The following is a 26,127-nucleotide window of genomic DNA, read 5'->3' on the forward strand; positions in this document are numbered from 1 at the left end:
AACGGACGAGGGGTCGGTGGCTGGAAGAGCGGACAGATCAGGCAGGAGTCAGGCAAGGGGGCCGCAGCCAGCGTGACAGCCGGGTGGGAGATGAGGTAACGGGCGGGCGCTTTGCCCCGAGTCAGCACCCAGGCGGGGGTGGCATTGGGGGTGGGCAGTGGTCACGGCCATCAGCCTGAGGCTCAGGTTTCCATCTTGGGGTGGCCCACTGTGTCCTTCCTGGCCCACGGCCTCAGGTCCTTGGTCCCCCTGGGCTGGCTCTGGAGGTTGGCGGGGACGTCACCGTGGTGCCCTCTGGCGCAGCCTTGGGTTGACCGTCTACACAGCGAGCCACCCTCCCGGAACCCACTCTCCCTCGCTGGCTCCAGCCCTGAATCCCGCCTGAGCCAGATGGCAGACTGGCTGTCCGCCTGCCGCAGAGGGTGGTGGAGGCAGAAGCGGCTGCTGGACGTGGCCAGCAGAGCGACAGTCCCATCCATCACAACACTCCACTCGCCCAAGAGGTAGCTCTGGGAGTTCTCCCCACGGCCCACATGGGGAGACTGAGGCACAGGGCAGCGAGAGTACTGCCCAGGGTCTCACAGTGCATGGTAGGGAGGGTCACACTGGCCCTGGGCCCTGCAGCTGGCAGGCCCCTTCAGGGTGCAGCGTGTGAACAAGCAAGCATCCAGCTGCTGAGTCTTCAGGCCACAGTCGCGGTTGGGACTTCTGAGACAGCTGGTCTGTAGAGCCGGGTCCTCTTTCACTCCTTGCCAGTTGCCCCAAGCCAGCTCTGCCCCCCAAAGCTCCCAGCAGCCTCATGGCACAAGGAGAGGCCTGGGAGTGATTGGTTGGGGCCTCCAGCACTGTCCCTTGGGGATGCGGTCCCCCTCCCTGTCAGTCTGCAGGATATGTGTTCCAGGGGAGCCACAGTGGAATTTGCAGGACAGAGCAGCACCTATCTCTAGGCTGGGGTCTCCCTCACCATGGGTCCTGCGGCTCTTTGACCTCAGCCTGCTAGGGCCTGGACAGAGCTGGGGTCCCAAGGAGGAACTTAAGAGCTGCTGTGTGGTAGCAGATGGTCTGCTAGAGCAGTCCCACAGGGAGGAGGTCGCTGGCTCTCTCTGCGGGAAGATCCTCAGAGCTGTGGGACACGCAACCCTGTCCCTATGCGGAGGCCCTGTCCCATACCCCATGGGAAGAGACCTCGTGCCCAGGGCCCCTGAGGCCCAGCTCCAGCCTCCAGGCCAGTGGCTAAGGACCACCCCAGGCACCTTAGTGCCCCCCCATGCCCTTTCTATCTCCTGCCACCTCACCTGGCACAACACTCCACCTCCATCCTGGGTCTCTGCTGGCCAGGGCTCACACCCCAAGTCCTCCCGTGACTTTAGGGAGGGTTATGGTTATGGTTCAGGTTATTGGAAGGAAGAAGACCAGCAGTGGCAGCAGCCATTGGTGGGAACGATCCAGAAACCAGCCTCCTCCCTGTAATACTGGCCCTGGCCTTCCAGGGCCCTGCGAGGCTCCCTGCAAGGGCTTTGTACCCCCACCATTTTTTTTTTTGAGACAGGCTTTCTTTGTGTAGCTCAGGCTAGGTTTGAACTTACTATGTAGCCCAGGCTGGCCTTAGACTGGTGGTAGTCCTCCTGCCTCAGCCTCCCAAGTGCTGGGATTACAGGTGTGCACCACCACACCTGGCTCCCCCTTCGCCATGGCTTCACCCACAACAGTGGGTTGGACCATGCCCCCTGGCCCTGAGCCCCCGCCTCCCTCCCTGGGCCCACTCAGGTGGTGCGGGCGCCCCCTCTAAGATGGAAAAGGTCCCTGACACTGGTCACCGGCAGGGACTCGGTGTGGCCAGCCCCCGGCGTCCACATCAGGCTGCTCTTCTTACCCCAGATCTCTGCCTGCCCCCCCAGTCTTCTCCTATGGGGTAGGGAGGGCCAGCTAATGTGGGGGACCCCAACCTTCCTGGAGAGAGCAACACTGGCTGGGGGCTCCCCGAAGAGCCTGTCTTTCTGCGGGGCTCAGCCCCACCCCTCATCCCACGCTCCTCCAGCTGGAGCTGAGAAGAGAAACAAAGCCGGCAAGGCCGTCATTAACAAATTACCGGAGCCATAATTAGAGGCTTCCTCCTGCCTAGGCGGGCGGGCCCAGCTGGCAGAGGCAGTGCGCCATACTCCCCAGCTGGCCTCACCTCGAGTGGGCGTTGTCACCTCTTGTGGGGGCTGCCCAGGTACGAAAGGTGCTGACCCAGAGGAGTCCCCTACCTCCTGGATGTGCCCAGGTCAGCTGGGGCTGTCCCCTGCCTGAGCTGGGGGGTGGTCCCTACGAGGAGACGGGGCTGGACCGAGGCACCCTGGGCGCTCCGTGGCCCTTGTCCCCCGAGCCCCGAGGTGGAGAAGCAAGGTCTTGGCCTCCCTGGGATGAGGCTGATGGGACCCGTGGCGGGCGCCAGAGGACCCGGCCTGCTGCAGCCTCTACGGAAGGGCTGGCCGGGCAGCCGGATTGGGTCTGGAGAGGGGCTACCGGGGGGCCGACTTAGCCCGCTACTCCAAGAGGCTGGCAGGGGCCGGGGCCGGGGCCTTCTCTGCTGCCGCAGAGTCGCTGGGCGCTGCTGCCGCCGCCATGGGGCTGGGCACGTAGTTGAAGGGCGGAACGCGCGCAGCGCGGCTGGGGGACCCGTGCCGGCTAGCAGGAAAGCCTCCCACGGCAACGCTCAGGCCCTCGTGGACGAAGGGGACTGCAGCGGGGACCTTAGCGGGGACAGGCCCGTCGACGTCGCTGCCCAGAAGTGGGACGGGGCCTCCGACCGGGACCTGGGGCAGCTCCCTCGTCTCCAGGCTCGGGGAGGTGCTGGAGTTGGTCTTGGGCGCGGCCACCTCCTCTGTCTGCACCACGGCGTCGCTGGTCTTGCGCTGCGGAGCCCCGGCCGGGCCTTCGTCGGGTGAGGCGCCCCGGAGCGGCAGGGCGGTAGCGGGCAGCGTGCTGCGGAGAATGTGCGGGACGTCCTCGTCTCGAATGCGCCGCCAAGTAGTGCTGGGGGCCGCCACCCTGGGCAGCGGCCTGGCCTCCCCATCGCTGCTGCGGCGGGCGGCGTCGGAGGCGGCGGGGGCGGCCCCCTCGGGCCTGCGGGCCACGCTGATGTGCGGCAGCGACGCGTAGCGCTTGACCGCTTCGGGCCGTGGCGCGAGCGCGCGCACGGGCAAGCGGGAGGGACTCTCGGAACTGGTGCGCCGGGGCGCGCGGGGGCCGGGTCCGGGACGCAACGTGGTCGGGGTCCGCTGCGGGGCTGGAGTTTGCCGCGGGGACGCCCGCAGCTCGTCGCAGCGTGAGGAGCAGAGGAAGACCGCGGGTAGCGCGGGCCGGCCGCGGCGTGGAGAGGCACCCTGGGGGGCGGAGGCTGCAGACTCCGCGGAGGACAGCTCGGAGCGCCGGCGACGCAACAAGCCTGGGGACTCTTTGATAAAAGTCAGTTGTCGCCGGAAACCCGAGCGATCGGAGGACTCGCTGCCGCTGGAGCGCGCCGAGGCCACGCGCACCAGACCCAGGCGGCTCCCGCGCGCTCCGGGGCCCCCTTCGAGTCCGGTCCGGCCCCTCGGGGCCGATTCTGGGGCTCCCCTGGCCAGTGGCGGTGGCCCCCTCCTGGCAGGTCTCTGCATGAACGGGATGCGCACTGGCGACTTCTGAGTCTTGTGCTGCTTGGCCAGAAGGGCCCGAGCGGGCGTCTTGGGCACCGGGGCGTGTCCGGGGCCAGGGAGGGGTCCTGCAGCGGGGGTGGCCAGAGGGGACTTCCTGGGCAGGGGCTGGGAGGCAGGCGAGGTCTGGGAGGAGCTCGAGGACGGCGTCTTGGCGAGGCGGGCGGGCGGTGTGGCGCTCCTAGGGGGATGGCTCAGCGCAGCCAACTCCGAGGTCTTGCCCGGCCGGTGTAAGCTGCGCGACCTCTGCTGCCCGGGGCTGGGAGTTTTGGCTGGGGCTTCTGTCTGTGGGGACACAGCAGCCCCCATTTTCTTCGGTGTGGCACGGGGACCCAGGGTGCCTTTGGGCTGGGTCCGCGGGGCAGGATTGGGCACATAAATCACCGTGCGTCCCCGGAGCACAGCGGGCTCCCTAGATGCAGTCTTCTGCGCGCCGCGAGGCTTCTCTGGGCCTCCAGATGAGCGGGGGCTCCCACTGCTCTTGGCTGGGCCTGGACCCCGCTTTTCTGACCGATGAGCATTTCCTGCCTCGGCCCCTGCCCCGGGCTGTCGCCCCTTCCTCTGCTTGGATGACTGCAGCGTGGAACCCGTGGACAGCCCGGACACCAAGGACAGGAGGGAGTCTGACTCAGACGAGGCCTCCAGGGTGGCTGCAGCCGCTGCTTGGTGCAGCCACGTGACAATGGAGTTAGCGCCTTCCTGGATGGCCTGCCACTCTACGCTGTCTAGGTCAGAGGCCGGGTCGGAGCCCACTACGTGCTCAGCACACTCCCGGGGCTCCGCGGCTGGCCGTGGATCTGGCCGGGCAGCTCGGGGTTTGCGCCGCTTTGAGCCCAAAGCCTGGGGCCGGCGCCTGGGCATGGCGGAGCCGATGCATCGCCGCAGCAGCTCTTCCTCAGTGCGCGGGCTTGGGGAGCTTTCCTGGCCGCTGCTGGGGCCCGGATCCTTGGTGACCACTGGCTCGCGGCCTCGGGTATGGGCGGCTGGCCGCTCAGAGGGCTCGGGCTCGCTGAGGGAGCTGGCTGAGGAGCTCAGGGAATAGCAGGGCGGAGTCTCATCTGCGATCAGCCTGGGCTGGGCCCGGGCAGGTGGCATAGCCTTGGACGGGGCCTGGGTCTCCTTCCGGCCCACAGGTCGTTCCAGCTTCTGAGCCCGAGGAATCGCGGATGGCCGCCTCGGGGGCGGTGCGGTGGTGGGGGGCCGCTCCTCCTCAGAGTCATAGAAGCAGTACACGGCCTCCTCCGTCGGGGTGGTGAGGCACAGGGACTGCAGGCCCCCATCCCCACGTGAGCGACCCAGGCGAGAGCCCTCCCTGTCAGAGCGCGCGCTTGGAGGCCGGCCGAGGGGCAATTCTAGTCCTGCCCTGCTCCTGCCGGCTCCCCGGGTCTGCTCCATGCTCTTGCCAGTGCCCCCTGCCTTGGGCCAGGGACCCGAAGCCTGTCTTGATGGAGCTGCGCGTCCCATCGGCTTCTGCCTGTCTGCCAGTGAGCGGGGCTGGTCCTTGGGGGGTCCCTGCAGTGTCTCATCACTGAGTGAGGCAGCACTGGAGAAATTGACGGGTGTGCCCTCGGCGGAGTCAGTGCCAGAGTCATCGTCCCGGGCTGGGGCGGGCACCAGCATGTAGACGGGTACCGGCAGGGCCCGGCGGCCTGACACCAGCGCTGAGGCCACTTTGCGGAGTCGGGCTGGCACGGCGGCTCCCAGACACTCGCGCAGCAGCTCCAGTTCCTGATCACCGGTGGAGCGGTTCCGAGAGCCCGACGGTGTGGGTCCCTCCAGGCGGCCACCAGCCTCGTCCCGCCGGCGGTGTCCTCCACCTCCGCCTCCCTCACGCTCTGGGCAAGCAGGCGGCCGCAGCCGAAGTTCTACATCCTGCTGCACGTACAGCTCATGCAGAGCCAGTGCACTGAGGCTGGAGGCACAGGAGAAGTTCTCATCCGGCTTCTCCACGGTGAAGCGCACACTACCCGCGTCCAGTTCGGATGGTGGCTGGCAGCGCTCACGGCAGTCGGCAATGTCCAGGAAGCGCTTGACATAGCTCTCCCACTGCAGGCTGAACTGGCTGGTCTCTGGCTGGCCCTGCGGTGCCGGTGGTGTCTTGCTGCGGCTGGGTGGCATGGTCTGCCCAGGGCTGTCGGGCAGCTCGCTGGGGCTGACAGTGCCGCTGCCCAGCCCGCTGCACGGGTCACTAGGGATGGAGCTGGCAATCGACGGGCTCTCAAAGCTGCCCAGTGAGCTCACCGAGCTGCAGCGGCTCAGAACCAGTGGTGTCTCCTGCACGCAGTTCTCTGAAGAGCTGGATGGTGTGGCATCCTCCAGCCCCAGGCCCCGCCCACGGCCCCGTCGGGGGGCAGGGATGGCCACTGGCAGTGAGGTGGACCCAGAGCCCCGCCAACCCCCGTCCAGCTCTGCCTCCCCAGGGCCGGCCTCCTCCAGCCCCTCCAGGGAAGAGTCACTGTCATCCAGGTTACCACCCTCGCTGGGGCCAGGGTGGCCAGCAGAGGACAGTGAGGACAGAGAGCTGCAGCGAGAGAGGGACAGTGGCCCATCCTGCACTGCCAGCTTTTGCAAGACCTTGCTGACCGCAGGCAACGGGTTGCCACCTGCCAGCTTCTCAGGCACCTTGCTGAGGTTGTCCGCTGGCATCCACACCTGCTTCCGAGCCCCGGGCCCCGTGAGGGGCCGTGCCCCCACGCCCGCCCCACCCTCTAGCAGCGGCACGTGCTGGTAGGTGGGCGACAGCTTGATGGTGCGCACCCCCGCATCAGCAGTAGCTGCAGTGTCACGCGCGGGCGGCTCAGCCTGGCCACCACGCAGGTCAAGGTCCAGCTGGCTGGGCCGCACCTGCCCACGCAGTGGGTCCTCACGGTGCTCAGCCAGCACGGCCAGCGGGCAGGGCTGCATGTGCTCCCGTGGGCAGTAGCCATCGCTGGTGCTCCCGCTGTTGAGACTGTCGTTGGAGAGGCTGGCGTGTGCAGCTTTGAGACGCAGCAGCGGATGGGCCTGGCTGCCACCCTCCCTCCGCGCACCCTCGGAGCCCCGGCATGGTGAGCAGGACTGGGCACGGCCCTCCCTGGGAGCCTCCTGCCCAGGGTCCCCAGAACTGAGGCTGAAGCTGTCATCAGAGGAGGTGTGCAGAGCGGAGATGTCCTCCACCAGCCGGTCAATGCGAGCCACCGCCAGCGCCAGCTTGGCTTTGGCTTTGGCCGCCACAGTAGCATCTCCCCCAGACTCCTTCTCAGCCTCCAGGGCACTGTGGCGGGCGGGATGGGTGCGGGCCAGCGCCTGGCCCTGCAGGAAGGGGCTGCCGAGGAACAAGGACATCACAGCGGGACTGGAAGGCTCTGCGGTGGCAGCAGCTGCAGCCAGGGACGGAGCGTCGTCATCATCGAAGCAGCCGGAGTCAGAAGCATAGTCCTGGGCCAATCCATCCAGGTGCCGCAAGGGAGGCAGTGGTTTCTTGGAGGCGGCCTCAGCCTCGGCCTCAGGCATTCCCTGCTTCTCCAGGTGGCCCAGTGCCTGTGCCAAGTGCCGGGTGTCCAGCTCAGCTTCCAGCGCCCGCTGCTTCCGCACGTACAGGCTGGGCACACAGGTGCCTGGGGAGATGGCTGTGGCTGCCGCCTGGTACTTGGTGGGCCGATGGGCCAGCAGGTTGCGCAGGGCAGCCGCGCTGCCCATGGCAATCATCTTGTGCTTGGAGTGCACCAGGTTGCGCAGCATGCCCACGGCCCCCAAGTCCCACAGCAGCTCCTGGTCTCGAGGGCTGCGCGCAGACAGGTTCCAGAGCGTGCCACAGGCGTTGCTCACGATGGTCAGGCTGTGCGACGTCAAATGCTGCAACAGGGTCTGCAGGCAGTTGTGGTCTCGCAGCACCTGCCTGCGGTGCGGGAGCAGTCAGGCCTGGCCACGCCCCCAATGCACCAACCACCTCCTCCCCACCGTTTTGGCCAAGCCCTAAACCGCACTCCCCAGTCATGCCCCACCCTGACCACGCCTTCTCCCTCTGGCCACACCCCTCCCAGCTGTTCCCGGACCTTCCACCAGAGGAGGGCGATCAGAGCAAATAAACACGTAAAGTCTCCAGTGTTTTTTTTTTTTTTTTGGTGGTCCTGGGGATTGAACTCAGAGCCTTGCGCATGCTAGAAAGCACTCTACCCCTGAGTTGCATCCCCAGCCCTCCAGTGAAGTTTGAATTTTAGGAAACGGAATTATTTTTAGTATGTATGTGCCCTGCACCTCATGAGATATGCTAAAATAAAGGCTTTTGGCGAGGCTTGGTGGTGCACACCTGTAATCCCAGCACTTGGGAGGCTACGAGTTCAAGGCCAGCCTGGGCTACATAGTGAAGTTAAAGACCAGTCTGAGCTATATAGCAAGACCCTGTCTAAGAAACCAGAAAATAAATATACACATAAAAAGGGCTGAAGAGATAGCTTGGAGCTCAGAGTTTAATCCCACACACAAACACACACACACGCACTTTATTTATTGTAAGTAATATATATCGGCATTTAATATTTTTCTTAAATAATTTCAGTACAAATATATTTGATGAGATACTTGAGAAATCCTACACTAAATTTTCATGAATGTTATTAATATTTAACAAGTACTTTGTTATTGACATGAATACGATTTAATCATAAATTTTTTATACATTTAAATAAACCTTTTTCTTTTTTTTCTTTTTTTTTGAGATATGATCTCATCGTGTAGTCCAGCCTGGTCTGGAACTACCTAAGTAGCCCCGACTGGGCTGGAACTTGCAATCCTCCTGCCTCAGCCTCCTAATTAGGGTTACAGGTGCACCTGGTTAAATGAACAATTTAGTATAAATATATCCTGTGCAGTATTTGGAATACAGTAATATAACTAAAAGTAAATTTTTACTTTCATAAATCATAGGTATTATTTATTAACTTTTTTTTGAGACAGGGTCTCACTCTATAGTTCAGGCTGGCCTTGAACTCTGTATGTAGCCCAGGCTAGCCTTGAATTCACGGCATCAGACTCACAAGTGCTGGGATTGTGGCACATGACACTGCACCTAAGAAGTAACTTTTTAAATTTAACAAATCAAAAATGTACTGTAAGTATATCCTATACAGTATGTAGGCTATACTTACTATTTATAAAAACAAAATGTTTTTAGTTATGTATATTATTAATATTGTTTATTAAATAATGAGGAATGACATTTGTTGTTAATATTATTTAAGATTTTTTTTGTTTTTTGTGCTACTCAGATTGAAGTGAGGGTTACCCCCTGAACTACATCCTCATCCTTTTTTATTTTTTATTTTGAGAAATTCTCTAAATTCAGGCTGGGCTGGAACTTACTTTTTTTTCTTTTTTTTGAGACAGGGTCTCACTCTGTAGTTCAGGCTGGCCTTGAGCTCTCTGCGTAGCTAAGGCTGGCCTCGAACTCGCAGTGGTCCTCCAGCAGGCAAGCACCACCATGCCGGCCTTGGGCTGGAAGTTTCAGTCCTCCTGCCTCAGTCTTCCAGAGTGCTAGGGTGACAGGCGTGTGTACATGCCTGGCTGCATGTAGTAACTTTTCATTTAAATGAAATGAAGCATTTTCGTGTAATTATAGCCCCGCCAGTATCTGGGATATACTTAAACTGGAAAATTGGCTCCTGGGGACAGTGGGGACACCCATTCCCTAGAAGACGATCTGCAGCATGGATCTGCTTTCCCCACCCCCACACTCCCAGGGCCAGGGCTGACCTGTAGTCCTCGCGCGTGGCAATGAGGCTGGACACATTGCGTAGGATGCCGCCGCCACTCTCGATGACGGCCAGGGAGTTGCCCTGGCAGCGGTAGGTCAGGGTGCTCACCAGGAAGCCGAGCGCACCATCCACCTGGCAGATGGCTGCTTTGTTCTCCGTGCTGTGCGCCGACAGGTTCCACAGGGCGCTGAGCACGCTCTTCAGGGTGGACTCCTGGGCACAGGGCGGCAGAGGTCAGTGCTGGGCGGGCTGGGATCCCCCCAATCCCCAGCCTTCCCTGGTGCCCACCTTGGTAGCCCGCAGGACGCACTGCATCAGGGCCGTCATGCTGCCGACCTCCCTCAGCACCTTCTTGCTGTTGATGTCTGCCCTCCAGGACAGGTTGCGCAGGATGCTGGACACCACCTGAGGGGCGGGGGGGCGTCCGGGCGGGAAGTGTTGGTGGTGGGTGGGACAATGATGTGGTTAGGGTGGGCAGAGTCGGGTGTGGTGAGGCATGGGGCAAGGGGGATGGGCGGGTCGGGGATGGGGCAGGGGAGAGCCAAGGCGGGTGGGCGTAGTTAGGTTTGTGGGCGGGGTTAGGTTGAGTAGCATGGCTGGAGGTGGGCGTGGCTATGTGGAGGTGTCTGAGTCTGCAACACGGTGGGACCCAAGACCGCCCCCTTTATCCACCTCCAGGCCCAAGGTGGCACCCTCACGCCCCATCCACCCCCATGACTGAAGCGACCGGGGCCGCTGGGCACAGTCCTGGGGAAGCCTCTGACCCTTGGGAGAGGTAAGGCTATCTGCACCCTGCCCCGGGTACCTGGTGGAGCTCTTCACTCTCAGATGCCAGCTGGGCCACAATGGCCTCCATGCAGCCCCGGCGGGCACAGAGGGTGGCCTGTAGGGAGGCCACAGGCCAGTCACGCTCACAGCACATGCGCCACAGGTAAGGCAGACAACCACTCCTCTTTCCCGACCCACATGCTGGAGTCCCAGTCAAGCACAGCCCCTTCCTAGCCGTCTCTGGGCCTCAGTCTACCCACCTATGAATCGGGAATGACTGTCCCACTTCTCAGGGCCATTCTGAGGTTGGGATGACGTGGAAGGAAGCTAGCTCCAGTCCCTGGAGCCCCCAAAGGGGGCAGCCCAGACCCCCGCACCCACTGCCTCTGGGCACCTTGTTGGCGACGTCCCCGAAGGTGAGGTTGGTGAGGGTCATGCCCGCGTAGCGGCGCAGGGCAAGGTTCAGGGGGTCCCGGGTCATCTTGTGCATCTCATAGTCCACCTGCAGCAGTTCCGCTACCGCTTGCAGACCACCTGTGGGGACCAAGGAGGCTGGAGCCGGTGGGCAGCCCCACCCCCTGCCCTGCGGCCCCCACCTCTGTGCCCCTCTGGGAGGACAGCCCCATGCCCTGCCACCTCTGTACCCACCTCCCCACCCCATCCTCAGCTGGGATGCCCACTTGCTCCTGCTGCCAGGTCTTTCCCCAGGCCATCACCTGCGCCTGAACACTCGTCCCTGTCTTGCCTGGCAACAACATTCCCTGCACTCCTGGTCCACTTCCTTGGGGGAGCCCGCACCCCAAGGCCATCAGACACTGAGCTGCATCTGCAGAACCGGGTCTGCAGGGGACAGGAGCAGCAGAGAGATGACTGTCACACCCATTCGTCTCCACTCACCAGGCAGAGCAATCTCTCGTTTGACAAAAGAGTAAATGGGCCTGGAGTGGCAGGTGACAGCCCTTCCAAGGTGGAGGAAAAAACTCGCACCTAAACCCAGAGCCCTTTCTCTGCTGAGTGAAAGTGACAGGCGCAGCGCTGCTCAACCTTGGGAGAGAGCAGTCACTGTCTGGGGATGTACATTAGCAATGTATATCAACAAGTTCCAGACTGATAGAGCCGGGCCGGGTGTGGTGCATATTGTAATCCCAGGATGCCAGAAGCTGATGCAGAAGGATTGCCTGTGAGTTCAAAGCCAGCGTCCACTACACAGTGAGTTCAAGGTCAGCCTGAACTACATAGTAGAAACCCTCTCTCAAAAAATAAAACAAAAAAATCCCCCAATGAGCCAGGCATAGTGGCATACACCTGTAAACCCAACACTCTGGGATGCTGAGGCAGGAGGATCAGAGGTTTGAGTTCAGCCTAGGCAATTTAGCAAGACCCTGTCTCAAAAGATAAAAATAAGGGCTGGGAAGGTAGCTCAGTGCCAAAGCCCTGGCTTCCACTCCAAGTACTAAAAAGATAAAAGAAAAAAGAAAAAAAGTCCTACAATGAGATGTGTCCACCCATGTGTATAAGCAACAAAAGGCGGATACAGCCAGGTGTCCACGGATGGAAGGAAGAACGCACACAGTGAGGTCCCTCCCCACACTGGGACATTATTTGGCTAAGGAGAGAGGCTATGTCACTTGCCACTGTGTGTATGCACCTTGAGGACAACGTGCTCAGTGAGGGACTCCAGCCACAGAAGACTCATAGCGTGGGCTCCATGGACAGGAAATGCCCAGAAGAGGGGAAGCCAGAGACAGGAAGTGGATTTTGGGTGCTGGGGCTGAGGCAGAGACGGGAATCAGTGTCTTATGGGACAAAGACATAGCTTTTGTTTTGGGTTTTTTTGTTTTTTGTTTTTTTTGGGGTACCAGGAATTGAACTCATGACCTAGTGCTTGCCAGACAGGTGCTGTGCTATATCCCCGGCCCAAGAGGTGCAGTTTAGAAAGATGAGAAAGTGCCAGAGACAGATGTGGGCAAAGCTGTGTGACCATGGGAATGCACTTACTACAGTAGATTGTACACTAACAACTAATGTGATACATTTCTACTATATCTATCTTACCAAAACTTAAAAAAAGAAGAGATATATATATATAATTTGAATTAGGAGTCAGGGAAGCTTCTTTTTTTTTTTTTTGTCTTTTTGAGACGGGGTCTCACCATGCAGTTCAGGCTGGCCTTGAGCTCACTTTGTAGCCCAGGCTGGTCATGAACTTGCAAGAATCCTCCTGCCTCAGCCTCCCGAATGCTGGGATTACAGGCGTGCGCCACCACACCCGGCTTACCTTTTTTTTTTTTTTTAAGCTTCTAAAGTTGTTATGCACCTTAATCTGAAATCCCACTCGAGGGTACCCAGAGAATAATATGGAAATAAGCCCTGAACCGAGTGTGGGCTTTAGTGTATTGGTGGAACTAAGAAACATCCAACTACCGGGGGGACTGGCTGCCTGCACAGAGTCCTAAAAGATTGTGAGGGTGGGTTCCCACTGCTCGACCCAAGCCTCATACAAGCATTTTGGTCTCAAGCCGGGCGTGGTGGCGCACATCTGTAATACCAACACTCGAGGAGGCAGGGGGATCATTGCAAGTTCAAGGCCAGCCTGGGCTACAAAGTGAGCTCAAGCCCAGTCTGAACTGCATAGCGAGACTGCATCTCAAAAAAAAGATTAAAAAAAAAGGCATTTTGGTCTCAGGGATTCTGTGTACCCTTAAAATTTTTTGAGCCAGGCATATAATCAGGAGGTTGAGGCAGGAGGATTGCTGAGAGTTTGAGGCCAGCCTGAACTATATAGCAAGACCCTGTCTCAAAAAAACACAATTTTTGAACACTTTAAATAGTTCATGGGGGGGGCTGGGGATTTAGCTCAGCGGCAAAAGCACCTGCCTGGCAAGCGCAAGGTCGTGAGTTCGGTTCCCAGTACCGGAGAAAAACCAAAAAAAAAAGAAAAAAAAAAAAATAGTTCATGGGGGCTGGGGATATAGCTCAGCAGCACAGTGCCTGCCTGGCAAGCGCAAGGTCGTGAGTTCGATTCCCGGTACCAGAAAAAATAAAAAAAATTTAAAAATAAAATAAATCAATAGTTCATGATGTATTTTATAAATCCTCAGTGTTTGTGGTACAAGGAATTAAAAGAAAGTTTCAAACCCTAGGTTATGCAGCCCAGTGGTTTTCAGAGGAGGAGCATCAGGAGAACCCCATTGAACACATTCTTTCGCAAGGAGAACAGTGAAAACAGTAGTCACATCGCCAATTACTATCAAAACACTTGTGGCCTGTGGACCTCCTCAAAAGATCGCAGGAACCTCCAGGGACCCCACTTTGTAAACCACTCTTTTATAATCTAAAAGGAAGATATATACATCATACAAATGTTTAAGGCCACAAGGGGACACAGTGGCCTCTATTGGCTTAGCCAGAATGGAAAAGATCACATCATATGTCACTGTAGAGCTGACGCCCCCCCACCACTGAAGTCTCATGTTATTTCCAGTTTTCTGGTTTTATCTGAATTAGTAGATGCCTTTGGTTTTCTGCACCTTGTAAATGGAAGGATGCTTTCAAAGGGTACACACACTCATCATGTGTCTGATGTTGCCAAACACCTCTCCAAAAAACCTGTTCCAATTTGGTCTCCACTTCAGCACAGGCTATGAAGGCCCTTTCTTCTTTTTTTGCACTGCTGGTGATGAAACCCAGGGCTTTACACATTCTGCTGGGCCAGTGCTCACCACTGAGCTATACCCCCAGACAACCAAGTACTTTGATATTCACAGAGAAGACATCAGAAGTCCCTAAAGCTACTACTCCACGAGGCCAACCTGTGACAGTTCTCATTCTGTGTCCTAAATCAGATCTTCTACCTTTATCCTTGGCCTCCAGCCACTCCCTGCCCTGAGCTGAGGGACAATTCCTGCTGAAAGGTAGCTCTGAGCAGGGTGAGGCCAGAGACTGGGGCTAAAAGGTGAGGGCTGAGAGGCCGTGTGCCACTCGCAGGGACAGAAGGCCTCAACAGGTGCGACGTGACCCAGGGAGGCTCTGTCCCGCTCTGGGCCTCACTTCCCAACCTGTGGTGAACAAACACATATAAGCAAGGCTCTGCCCCACGCTGTCATTGTCGAAGGCTGTGGTGGGGCTGAAGAGGGCTCCCTGGAGGAGGCAAGGGACACTCACCAAGCTCGTTCATGGCCCGGCGGTATTCCTCGTCAAAGGAGAGCTTCATCACAGCGCAGGTAGCCTGGCAGATCTGAGGCTCAATGGGGACAGGAGCTGTGGGAGAGGGGACCAAGTCAGAATCTCCCTCCCACCAGGGTGACCCCAGAAGGCCACAGTCACATCTCTACCACGTCTACCACATGGGCCTGCAAGGATCCCGTAAGCTATGCCAGTGCCTGCGTCCTGGGCATACCCAAAGCAGTGGCTCCCTTTCTGCACGGCTCCCCAATGCAAGAAAGAGGCTGCCTGTGCAGGAGGTCTGTGCAGGGCACCTCTCAGCCTGTGCCCTGTATTAACTTTGCAGGCGGGGCATGGCAGCATACGCCTATCATCCTAGCATTCGGGAGGTGAGGCAGGAGGATCATCACACGTTTGAGGCCAGCCTGGGGTACATAGTGAGTTCCAGGCCAGCCTGAACCCCATAGTGAGACTCTGTCTCAAAAAACAAAAAATAAAAATCTTTCCTGGGCTGCCAGGTACAAACACAGCTGGTGGCTCCAGCTGTGTATTTCTTTGTCACACTGGTACCTGGCTTCCACAAGGTTTCAGACAGAGCACCACACAGAGGGGTACACGGGCAGCACCGATCGGGTTATTAATGACACACTGCACGGTGCCCCCAACCCGGGTGCCTGTACTCACTGCCACTGGCGCCGCCCGCCTCGGGCCCGCTGTCGTGCGCCTGCAGCCAGTCCCAGCAGGTCTCGCAGTAGGCTCGGATCTGCTCCAGCACGTGCAGGACGCGCATCTCCTTGCGAGCCAGGCCCTGGTCGGGCTGCGAGAAGACGATGTTGTGCAGCGCAGCGTTGGCCCGCATGCGTGCGTCCTTAGCTCCGGGGGCTGCCGGGTTTCCGGTGCGACGCCCCGCCCCCGCCTCGGCGCCGTGGAGGATCTGTAACAGCAGCGGCAGGCAGCCAGAGCGGCGCATGGCCACACAGCTCTCAGGAGAGCTGGACATGGCCAACAGCGTGCGGGCCGTGTCCTCCTGGTCTCGCGTCGCCAGCATGGACAGCAGCCAGAAGACCACCTCCACCTACAGGGGAAGAGAGAGAGGGTCAGAGAGGGAATCCCACCCCCTCACCTCCCTCAAACTAGGGGTGTCCTCCACTCCTGGGCAGCTCTGCTACATGAAAGGGATGGGAGACGGGGAAGGAGTCAATGGAAGCAGGGGGTGCCCAGTGTGGAGGCACACTCCTAGAATCCTAGCACTCTTGTAGGCTGAGGCAGGAGGATCGTAAATTTGAGCCCAGCCTGTGCAATAATAATAAATGTGCAGGATAAATGAATAAATAAAAGGTTGGGGGTGTACCTCAGTGCAAAGGCCTTGGGTTGAATCGCTAGTACAATCAATCAATCAATCAAGTTCCACATCCAGCAGGGATGCTAGGTCCCCCTCAACCCAACCCCACTGGCTTCCCTCCCTCACCTTGCTGTTCCCCGGCTGTGGGGTACCATCTTCAGGGTGCGTGGGAATCTCCGCCTCTGGTTCCTCCTCCACTGGCACCGACTTTACCGCCAGTAGAGCCTGCAGGGAAAGTGGCAGGCCTGGGGCCTCAGTCTGGGCGCAGCCCCTCACGTGGATGCCGACTGCTCCCCTCTGAAGGAGCGGGTGGGTCTGCCCACCATTTTGTGTGTGTGTGTGTGTCTTTTTGACACACACACACATGGTTTCACCATGCAGTTCACGCTGGCCTTGAGCTCACTTTGTAGCCCAGGCTGGTCTCGAACTCGCAACAATCCTCCTGCCTTAGCCTCCCAAGTGCCGGGATTACAGGCGTAAACCACCACGCCCGGCCTGCATGCCCATTCTTGTATCCTTTGCAGGTCGGGGTTCCCTGCGTTGCCTGGAGCCCGTCACTACCCCCTGGGCCCCTGGCACAGCCTCTGGTACCTGGGGTTCAGTCTGTTGAACCCGGTCCTGCGCCTCCAGCAGCTCCTTGTCAATTTGCTCCAGGCGCGAAGCTCGGATCTGCGCGGGAGAAACTTGCTGTGACCTGGGTGGAGGGCCTGGCCCCGCCCCCAACTTCTTTCTGGTGTGTGTCCCAGCCCCTGGCTCTAAATCTGCCTTCTTCCTGGTAAGAAGCTGGGCTCTGACTGCACCTGCTGAGCCAGACTGGACCCTCAGAAATCGCCCTTAGAAGTCGCCCCTAGCTTGAGACTCAGCCCATGTGAGTGAGGCCCTGACTAAAGCGAGGCTCCAACTAAAGCGAGGCTCCGCCCACAACGAGCTCCGTTCTGATTCGCCCACCGCAGATGGCCCCGCCTCAGCCATGCCCCGCGCTGCACCTGTGCACGCTGCACCATCTCGTCCGAGGTGCCAAAACGCTCCTCCATCAGCGAGCGGATGTGCTGGGCCTCGAATTCCAGCTGCTGCCGGATCAGGTCCATCTGCATAGAGAACTGCTGGGAAGGGCGGGCGGGCTGCGGTGAGGGGCGCCCAGATCCTCCCTGGTGCTCCCCTCCCTGGCAGGACGGGCAGCCCCGCGCGCTCACCGTCTCCACGTGCGGCAGCTCATCCAGGCGCTTGGACAGGCCCTGCAGCTGGGAGTAATACCAGAGCTTCTCTTTCTCCTCCTTCTCGATCTCGCTCAACAGGAAGCACCTGGGGGGGGGGGCAGGATAGTGGGGACAGCCCGGCAGAGAGGGCTGCTCTGCACGTGTAGTGTTCATTTTGGTTGTAAAATCACCTGTCGAGTGCTTGCCATGCACCAAGATTAAAAGCGTGGTAATGTCTCACCCTTAGTCCTCCCAACACTGGGGTAAGGGTGAGGGATGAAATTAACTGACGAGGGTGCAGAAATTTAATGGAAAAGAAAGAAGACAATTCTTTTGTAAATTCTGGTCCTTGGAGAAAGGACCAACGTTTGCTAATCTCTCCAATGCTTGCTAATCTCGTTCTGGTTTATAAAGAGTAGGCTTCAGGCTCGTTGTGCCCCAGGTGCAACAGAACCCTCTCCTTTCACAGCTCTACTCCATTTCTCCCCACTAGTACTGGGGATTTAACCCGGGCCCTTTGGATTGAGCTGTATCACCAGTCTTTTTATTTTTTTTTTATTTTGATAGAGGCTAACTAAATCACTGAATTGCCCAGGTTAGGCTGGAACTCGTGATCCTCCTGCCTCAGGCTTCCACAGTGCTGGGGTTACAGGTGTGCCACATACAGCCCTGTTCCCTTTTTTTCTTTTGTACCAGAAATCGAACTCACGACCTCGTGCTTGCCAGGCAGGCACTGTGCCGCTGAGCTATACCCCCGGCCCTTCTGTTCCTGTTTTACAGAACGGAAATCTGAGGCTGGGAGGGGTTGGGGGACCTGATCGAGATCACATACCAGAACAGAGCCTTAGCTCCAGGCTGCTCTTGAATTCTCCCTCTGACCTCACATAACCCAGCTGAGCTGAGCCGGGCCCAGACCCTGCCTCTTGCTGCTGGCCAGAAATCTGTTGGCCCAGATTTCCCGCCCTGTGTCCCTCTCTTTACAAAGGCTGCCTTGAGTTTCTCCGGCGATGGGCCAGATTCTGAGCCCTGGCATCGGGCACAGCCCTGTCCCTGGCGACGCCCGCCTATCGGGCGCCCCCCTGAGGACATCTCCCAGGAACCTTTGCCCCTGCCAGAAACGCCCCTCACCCTCCTTGTCCTCCGGCTAAAGTCAGCATAGCCTGGAGAGGGGCAGAGGAACTACACCGAAGGGGGCGGGGCCTGCTCGGGGGCGGGGCCACACGCGAGTGGTCGGCTCATTGGCAGGGACTGCTGGGGGCAGAGTCTGGCTGGGGCGGAGCTACAGAGCGGCCTCCCGGGTCTGTTTCCCACGCCCCCTCACCGTTCACGGTCCAGTTCCTCTAGAAGCCGTATGGTGGCCCGGCTCAGCTCCCCAAAGCTGTCCTTGGAGGGCCCGGAGCCATGGACTGGGCTTCCCTCAGGGGTTCGGGCAGCCGGCTCGGGGCCCAGGACAGGTGGCTGGAACTTGAGGTTGTATAAACTGGTGATGTCCATCTGGAGCGCTGGGTGGGCGGGAGAGTGAAGGTCAGCCCCCTGGCCTGCCCTCCTGCTCCGAGCTCCCTCGGAGGCGGCCTCTCACCTTTCAGTTGCTCCAGCACCTCTGTCTGCCCCGACGACACCAACATGCGGGCCTCCTGCTCCAGCTTGCCCTGCAGGTGCTTCAGGACCTCCTGTGGGCCGGGAAGGACACAGAGCTGTGGCCATTGCCACCGCTCCCAGTCACCTGCCTGGGATCCTTCCTGCCCTCCTCTGGGGTTCACGGTCCCCTGTGATCCGTCCCACATGTCCTCCATCATCTGCACCCCGCACCTTCATCCCCGAGGTCTCGCTCTCCAACTTGGACAGGTGGCTCGAGTTGTCCTGAAGCTCCTGCCTCAGGTGACTGTTCTCAGCCTTTAAGGCCTCCACCTGCCGCACCAGCTGCTCGTAGGAGGCCACCGAGCTCGTCATCTTCAGCTCCTGCAGCGCCTGGGGTCACAGGGTCAGAGCCTTCGGTCCGAGGTCTGGGAGGGGGCAGCCGGCAGCCCGGACCTCAGCTCCAGTGCCCCCTACGTGCCAGGCAGCAGCACACAGCACAGACCATCCCAGGCATTGCCCAGGGAATCGGAGAGACAGACAGTGAGGCAGATGGAGTGACAGACATGCATGGTGACAATCCAAGAGAGAGGGGCAGGACCATTACGCCAGTGTTCAGATACAGAATCCCTAACTGCGTGGAAGACAGGCCTGTTGCTGCTGGCTTCCTGGGCACCTGTGTGACATTCAGGCAGACAGAGATCTGAGACCCTTACAGCTTAAATCAGGGATGGACTGGCAAGCTGAGGCCAGCAGGCTCACAGTCACACTCACATGCACTGAGGGCCACAGACAGACGGACAGACAAAGACCTTGCCCAGAGGCTGATGGCCAGAGAGGCCAGGTGGACACATGACCAGCTAGCCCATGTGAAGACAAAAAGAACACTGCAAAAACCTTGCTCGATGCCTCAGAAAGCAAAGCCTTGGGCAGATGACAGGGAGCCCCTTGTAGCCAGGCAGTGCGAGACAGACCCAAGCCCACCATGACCACCCCAGGAGGCGGACCTGGGTCCCCTGCAGCCCCGTGGCCCCGTCCAGTGGCTGGGGGCACAGCCTCTGGTCGGGCTTGGCTAGCCTCCCCTATCCTGGTGTCCCTGCCCCACCCCCTCGTCCCCACCACCGCCGCTGGCTGTGTTTTCTCACTGGGGTCCAGGCTCCTCTCTCTGTCCAGCTGGTCTGCGCCTCTCCCTCAGCTTGGCCTGCACACCACAGCCACCCCGCTCCCCCCAGCGAGCCCCTTCCCTCTTTGTTCCCTTCCCATGAGCGCTCACCCCCTCCCTCCGCCTTTGTTTGAGGCGCACCAATGGCAGCCAGCCCTTTCCTCTGCCACCTCCTCCCCGGGAGCCCCCTCCCCAAATCAGCCCTGCCCCCCAGGGCACTTGCTCCTCCCCCAGCCGCACTCATTCATTCACCTGCTCATTCATTCCTTCTCTGCTCTCACTCCAGAAGCGTCCTCCGACCCTGGTGTTTCCCAGAGCACACGGGGGACTGGAGGTGGAGTAGGGGAAGGGATCAGGCCATCCCCACCTGCTTGTCCTTTGCCTTCTTCCATGTCACAGGCCTACGTCTCGGGGACCATCATTAGGCTGTTTCCAAGGGGAGAAACTGAGGCCCCGGAGGAACAGGCTCACTCAGTGAGTGGATCAGGCATGACTGGAACCCAGACTGCCCCCAGAGGTGCTCAGAGGTCCACACAGTGCCAGGAGCGCGACAAGAACCTCTCACTCTCCATATCAGAGACAGGGACAACCCGCCTGCCCACCCGGTCTCAAAGGCTGATGGGAGCTGTGGTGGCAGGGCCACAGGGCAGAGCAGCCAGGCGGGGGCGGCTGGCAGCCTGGTGACCATAGCCTTCACGCCAGTGCTAATCATGCTGATACTCAATTGGGGCCGCAGCTGTGGATCAGGCCTGCAGCAGGGGATCACATGCAGACCCTCTCCCTCAGGGATCCTGACCAGGGGTGGCCATGTCCCTCCTCATGTTTGGTGGCCGTTCTTGTGTCCCCATGAGAGGGAGTCTGGTGCCGAGGTTCCTCCTCACTCCATCCCAGCATCCCCAGCTCAACACTGCCACCAGCTTCTCCTCCATCCCAGCACCCCATCTCACCAGAGTACTCTGGCCAGTCATTTCCTGGGCCCCCACAATATACTCTTCCTGCACAGTCAGAAGGAGATTTGAAAGTTACAAATCAGATCCTCTTGGGTTCAAATACCTCCCATGGCTCCCTAGTGCCCCCAGGATGAGACCTGATTCCTCCACATACAAGGACTCACCAGGAAACTAGCTGCTGTCTTCTGTCAGGCCTTCGAACATCCAGCCTACAGCACTTTTCCTGACTTCTGCCACCCCACACCCTACGATTTCCTCCAGGAAGCCCTCCTGACTGCCCCTCAGCCCCAGCAGGCCTCCCTGAGAAGTCAGCAAAGGAAAAATACCAATAACTTGGAGGAGGTGTGGCTGAATCTGAGGGGACACCTTCACAGGAGAGAAGCACGGGTGTGGAAAGCCAGGCCCAAGCAGGCCCATCTCCTTCTTTTAACCCAAATCCCCTCTTTACAGAGAGGGAAAGTGGTGCCCCAGAAGGTGCCATGACTCCCAGGACACACAGCATCTACACACAGACTCACTTGCCCAGCCTTCGCCTCCTCGTTTCTGAGAGACGTAATGAAACTCACGAGTGGGTGTGTGCCTGGGGCTGGCAGCAGTGACACAGACACCCACCTTCTTTCGGGGCTCAGTTTCCCTTCTAGCTACCAGCTTGGAGGAACAGAGTCCATGCTGACAGATGAGGCAGAAAAAAGAGGATGGAGGCCCGACGCTGCCCTTCACCCAGGGAACGTGCATCCACTTACTTTCAGCTGAGCTGGCTGGGACGGGGTGTGGGGGAGCGCCTGGGGTCTCCTCCCTCCAAGCAGCTCTGCGGGCCCAACCTGAAATCCCAGCCCCGGTGGGTCCTCCAGAGCTCCGGGGTTTCGGTGGTGTGGGCAAGGGGCTCCGGCATGGACAAAGCCCGATCCGGGCCTGGCCAAGCGGCACCGCCTCTCTTGGCGCTGGGCGAGACCACCGAGAGCGGGGGAGGATGCGGGATGCGGGATGCAGGCGCGGAGGCCAATGGCGGCACAGGAAGACGGGCTGATACCATGGTAACAGCCAATGGCGGCCCGGGGCGGGGACCAGCGGTGACAGTGTGGCGTCAGGCCTCAGCTCTCGCTCAGGGGTTTTGGGTGCGGGAGCGGGATGTGTGTGTGTGTGTGTGTGGGGAAAGGTAAATGAACCTCTCCTAAAGAAGGGGGACGGCAGGAAGATCAAGACCCCGTGTCCTCCATCCCAATTGCAGGGTAAAATGGCCTCTGAAACCTCCTGTGACTGGATTCGCATAATTCCAGTAAAACACCAAATCTTGGATATTACATCAGAATCCTGAGGGCGGGGGAGGGGGGTTTCCCAGGGCAGAGGCAGGCAGCAGCCAGGCCAGCAGTCTCCTTGCCAGTCCAGCCCAGCTTGTGTGGATGTATTATGGCAGAACAGAGCTAGGGGGTGTGTTAGGGAGATGGGTAGGCACGCCAGGGAACACCTGGGGACCCCTCCTCCTTTTTCCTTGTCTTATCGCCTGAGTATCACACCCTCCACCTGATATCTCAGCCTGTCCCTCCTCACATCTCTCTCTCCTCTCGGTTCCTGTCTCTCGCATTCTAGCTCCTTGTCTCTGCCACTCCCCCACACTAAATCCACCCTCAGAGATGGGGAGCCAGAGGCAGGAAGGCCCAGTGGTCCCAGGAGTGTATCCCCAGCTGTTCCTGGTCCCCAATGGGTCCCCAGAGACCACTTGAGGGTTTAACTCCCAGAGCTCAGTTCCCCCTGCTGCCGACACATGTTACAGGACAGAGCAGGTGCACCCTGTGGGAAGACACTGCCTGATGTTTAACAGCAGGGGCCCAGAGAGAATCATTGCCTCTCACCCCTCATTTTCCTATCTGTAAAATGGGGGTGGGGAGGCTGCTTGGGCAAAGCAGGAAGGCTCTGTGGAGGCCAAAGCAATCTAGTGCAGAGGGGAAAGTATGCTCTAGGTACCTATGCCAGCAATGTCAGGGTCCGTGAGGACTTGGGCCGCACCATCTGGGAGCCTCCAGAGCCAGACATCACTGTGAGAGAGGACAAGGACCAGAAGGGACAAGAGCTTGAGGCTGAGGGAAAATCAGAGAGCGCTCAGGAGATGGGTGTCTGTGGAGCCCTGGGGTGGCTGGGTAGAGGGCATGGCCAGGGCAAGCCACCAAGTGGGATAGATGCTGGCATGATGCTGCATGCCTGGAATACCAGCATTCTGGGAGGCTGAGGCAGGAGGATTACAAGTTCTACCCCAGCCTGAACGACCTGGCAACTTAGCAAGACCCTGTCTCAATACACAAAAATATACAAAAGGGATGAAGATGGAGCTAAGTGTGAAGACTTTGGGGTCAAGCCCCACAGTACTGTGGGTGGGGAGATGGCAGAGAGATCGTCCCCCTGGGGACAATCACAAGAACCCAGGCAGGATCTGGACAATGCTGGCGTTGGGCAGGGACGTGGAATAGGGGCCCTGTCTCAGCTCTGTCTCATCTCTGTATGTGACCTTGGCCTTATCTCTCTGGCCTCCATTTCCAGTTGTGTTCACTGGGTGGTGGGTCAATCAACTCCTGCCTCCCTCACATGGACTAAGTCCCATTTCCTCTGCTGTCTCAATGTCACAGCTCCCCCGGGCTCTCTCAGTGGCAGATTTTGAGGGGAGGGTGTCCAATGGCCAGTCCCACCCTGGTACACATGGGGAAACAGAGTCAGGACAAGGAAGAACGTTTCTGCTGTTCCTGGGTCGCTCGGCCTCCTTCCCTCCTTCCTCTGTGTGTGCCTGGAGGACTGATGGTCCTCAGGCTGGGGGAACATGGCAGTTGAGACCCCAAGGCAAGGTGCCCTTGGCTCCACTTAGAACATCCCTGATATCGCCCCCCCCCAAATTTTTGACATTGAATTCTGAGCCACCGTCAGGCTTGGGCATCACTGGACACTTCAGAAGCACAAGAAAGACCTAAGATCCCCAAGGACCCTAGACCCAGCTTCCAGGACATGAGAGAGGATCTGCCACTGCCTCACATGGTGGCCCTTCTGAGGCCCTCTCCCTGCGATGCCTTAGAATTCCCACCTCTTAGCTGGCTTCTTCCCACCCCAGCAGAGGAGCCCCCAGCTCCAGCCTGCAAGCGTTACTCATGAGTATCACTGGACCTCCTGTCGGGCCCCAGGCTGTCCCTGTCTCCTTGGTGCCCGGTCTGCCTCCCTGATTCTCCACTGATCCCCAGGGCTGGGGGTAAAATAGGCTGCCCCCCTTGGCACAGACTATGGGGTAAAGTGAGGCTCAAAGACACCAGGTCATGACGCAAACGCAGGGATGCCGCAGGCTGGATGACGGGGCAGAGCCTTAACCGGCGGGGAGGGGCTGCCACTGCAGGGCACCACGGTGGTGGGCCTCAGTTTTTCCAGCCGGGAAGGGGCAGCGCGGCCCCCATCAGCACCACGGACAGCTCCCAGGTCCCAGCCTGCGTCTTTTCCAGAGCTGCCCGTCCAGCGCACAAGCTCTGGGCTTGCTCGAGGCCGGGTCACCTTGGGCTTTCGATGCATCCCCAGCCTCAGTTTCCCCTCAATAAGGAGTGTTATACCGCTGGACTCAGAACGGCCAAGGGGGCAGGCCAAGTGCTCAGGCTGGGTGGGATGGATATAACGAAATGTCAGCGTTGGGGAACGGCAAAGTGGGCCCTAAGCAAGTGCCCAGAAGGGGAAACTGAGGAATAGAGAGGTGCAGGGCGTGGCCCAGCACCCCCGTCCTGTAAAGGGCGGAACCTCCGCACCGTGCACCCCGCCGCAGTCCCCATGCGCCTCAGTGTGCCCGTGTCCACGTCCCCACCGTGGGGAGAGGCTCAAGGGTCTCGCTCCGAGGCCGAGGGCTGGGCCGACACAGTGCGCTTGCGCAGACCCAAGGGGTGGGGGTCGCTGCGGCGCAGAGGAGGGGCTCTCGGCCCCGGAACATCCCGCGGCGTTTTCCGTGGCAACCGTCTCCAAGGAGACTAAGCCAGACCCCCGACCCTTCAAGTCTCAGCGCGCTGGGCTGTTAACCCCCGCGTCGCCGGGGCCGCTATTCCCACGGCGTGGACCCCACCCAGTCTGCCTCTCTTGGGACCAGACCTTCGTCCCCCACCAGGACCCCCACTTCCTACCTGGTCCCCGAAGAAGGCCGAGTGCAGCAGGCTCAGGAGCCCCAGGAGCCCCATGGAGCCGCCGCCTCGCACAGCGCGCGCCCCGCCCCTCGGCCGCGGAGTGGGGGTGGGGGGCCGCGGCCCGGGCGCCCTGCGCATGCGCGGAGGCTGGGCGGGGAGGGGTCACTCGGTGGGGCCGGGGTGGGGTTCTTCCGGGAAAGGGGTGAAGTAATAGGTCTCGGGGGAACCGGCGGGGGGGGGCCTCTCCCGGGTGGAGTAGCACGAGGTCCTGAGAGTGAAAGAGCGGTCGAGGCCATGTGTGCGGACAGCAAGGCGCAGGATTCCCCTGGGGCTGGGGCACACTCCGGAGTTGGCAAGGGGTGTGGAGCGGGAGGAAGAGCGGCCTGGCAGATCGGTCTTAGAGGGACAGAGAAAGGCGCTGCCCAGGTGTGGTGTGCTGCACTCGTGGACAGTCACAGCCCGGGCAGAAGCTTGGGTGCCTCTGGAATCCATCTGAGCGCTCTAATTCATTAGTCACTCAGCAAACATTTGCTGTGCACCCACTTATGTGCCGCGCTCAGATGGGAGTGTCACCACTGATAGTCATTTAACCATGTACTAAGCAACTGTGTGCGGGTCCCTGCACAGTGAACAAGCTGGGGAAGACTCTGCCCTTGGGAAACACATAAACAAGAGGACAACATGATGGACCACGAGGAGCTAAGTAGGAAAGGCTGGGGCCCGGCGGGTGGCCTGGAGGCTCTGGGAAGGCACTTGAATGCAGCTGTCGGGTCTGGGCTTGAGCGACCAGAAGAGGCTTGCAGAGTTGTGCGAAGGCACCGGGCAGATCACTAGGGCCGACGGCCGCAGGGAGGGCTTGAGCTCTTTCTGGGTCGGGTGGGGAGCAATACTGGAGATTGAACCCAGGGCTTTTGCTCTGTGAGCTACCGTCCCAGTGCTTGAAACAGGGTCTTCCTAAATTGTCCAGAATGGGCTGGAACTTATGATCCTCCTGCCTCAGCGTCCCAGAGCGCTATACTTACAGGAGTGCACCAGTACACCGGTTGTTTCATAATATTTTACCAACAAGCTATGTCGCGGCTCAGGACTTGGGCTTTGAATGGAGCTCTATGGGCAGACCGCAGCAGTGCCTTGTTGGCTGTTGGGGGCGCCTGACCAGGGGACTGTGCAGGCCCAGGGCCAGATACCATAGGTACACTGCAGAGGGGCTGGGAAAGGTTGCTGCGTAAGATGCCAGGCAGGAAGCGGGCCACAGAGGGTGTGTCACTCTCCACCATGCCAAGTCAGGAAAGCCACGAACGAGAAGGTACGTACTGCCTTTGCAGGAAAGGTGAGGACAGGGCTGAACCCGAAGTGAGGGAGGCAGGGACCAGGTTAGGGCACTTCAGGAACGGGAGGAGCAGGGCGAGGGGTCCTGCGACTGAATGAGAA

General features: G+C 59.5%; 1 protein-coding gene across 2 annotated transcripts; it reads right to left on the bottom strand.

Annotated features, from left to right (window-relative positions):
* Positions 1–1,605: 1,605 nt before the first annotated feature.
* Apc2 (adenomatosis polyposis coli 2) lies at positions 1,606–24,784 on the bottom strand. Of its 2 annotated transcripts, none has more exons than XM_005405967.2 (15): positions 24,697–24,784; positions 18,689–18,847; positions 18,459–18,549; positions 18,201–18,381; positions 16,877–16,985; positions 16,670–16,783; positions 16,275–16,352; positions 15,810–15,908; positions 15,026–15,416; positions 14,342–14,437; positions 10,572–10,711; positions 10,215–10,292; positions 9,698–9,814; positions 9,408–9,622; positions 1,606–7,554 (listed from the first exon to the last, which is right to left on the bottom strand). In XM_005405967.2, the coding sequence occupies exons 1-15, from the start codon at positions 24,748–24,750 to the stop codon at positions 2,529–2,531; spliced, it is 6,948 nt and encodes a 2,315-aa protein (XP_005406024.1). In that variant the 5' UTR covers positions 24,751–24,784; the 3' UTR covers positions 1,606–2,528. The 2 variants fall into 2 exon arrangements, with proteins under 2 accessions (XP_005406024.1, XP_005406023.1); XM_005405966.2 differs by having other exon boundaries at positions 16,670–16,786.
* Positions 24,785–26,127: the final 1,343 nt, after the last annotated feature.

The sequence above is a fragment of the Chinchilla lanigera genome, unplaced genomic scaffold (genome assembly GCF_000276665.1).
Source record: "Chinchilla lanigera isolate Chin_1 unplaced genomic scaffold, ChiLan1.0 scaffold00094, whole genome shotgun sequence".
NCBI lineage: Eukaryota > Metazoa > Chordata > Mammalia > Rodentia > Chinchillidae > Chinchilla > Chinchilla lanigera.

What these genes read in the sequence shown, in the direction of transcription:
- Apc2 (XM_005405966.2), bottom strand. Translation starts at nt 24,750, where the DNA reads ATGGGGCTCCTGGGGCTCCTGAGCCTGCTGCACTCGGCCTTCTTCGGG. An exon ending in GGTGCTGGAGCAACTGAAAG is followed by an intron (nt 18,382 to 18,458) that starts GTGAGAGGCCGC and finishes CCGCCCACCCAG; the next exon opens with CGCTCCAGATGGACATCACC. An exon ending in CACAGCCGGGGAACAGCAAG is followed by an intron (nt 15,417 to 15,809) that starts GTGAGGGAGGGA and finishes CTTCCCCTGTAG; the next exon opens with GTGGAGGTGGTCTTCTGGCT.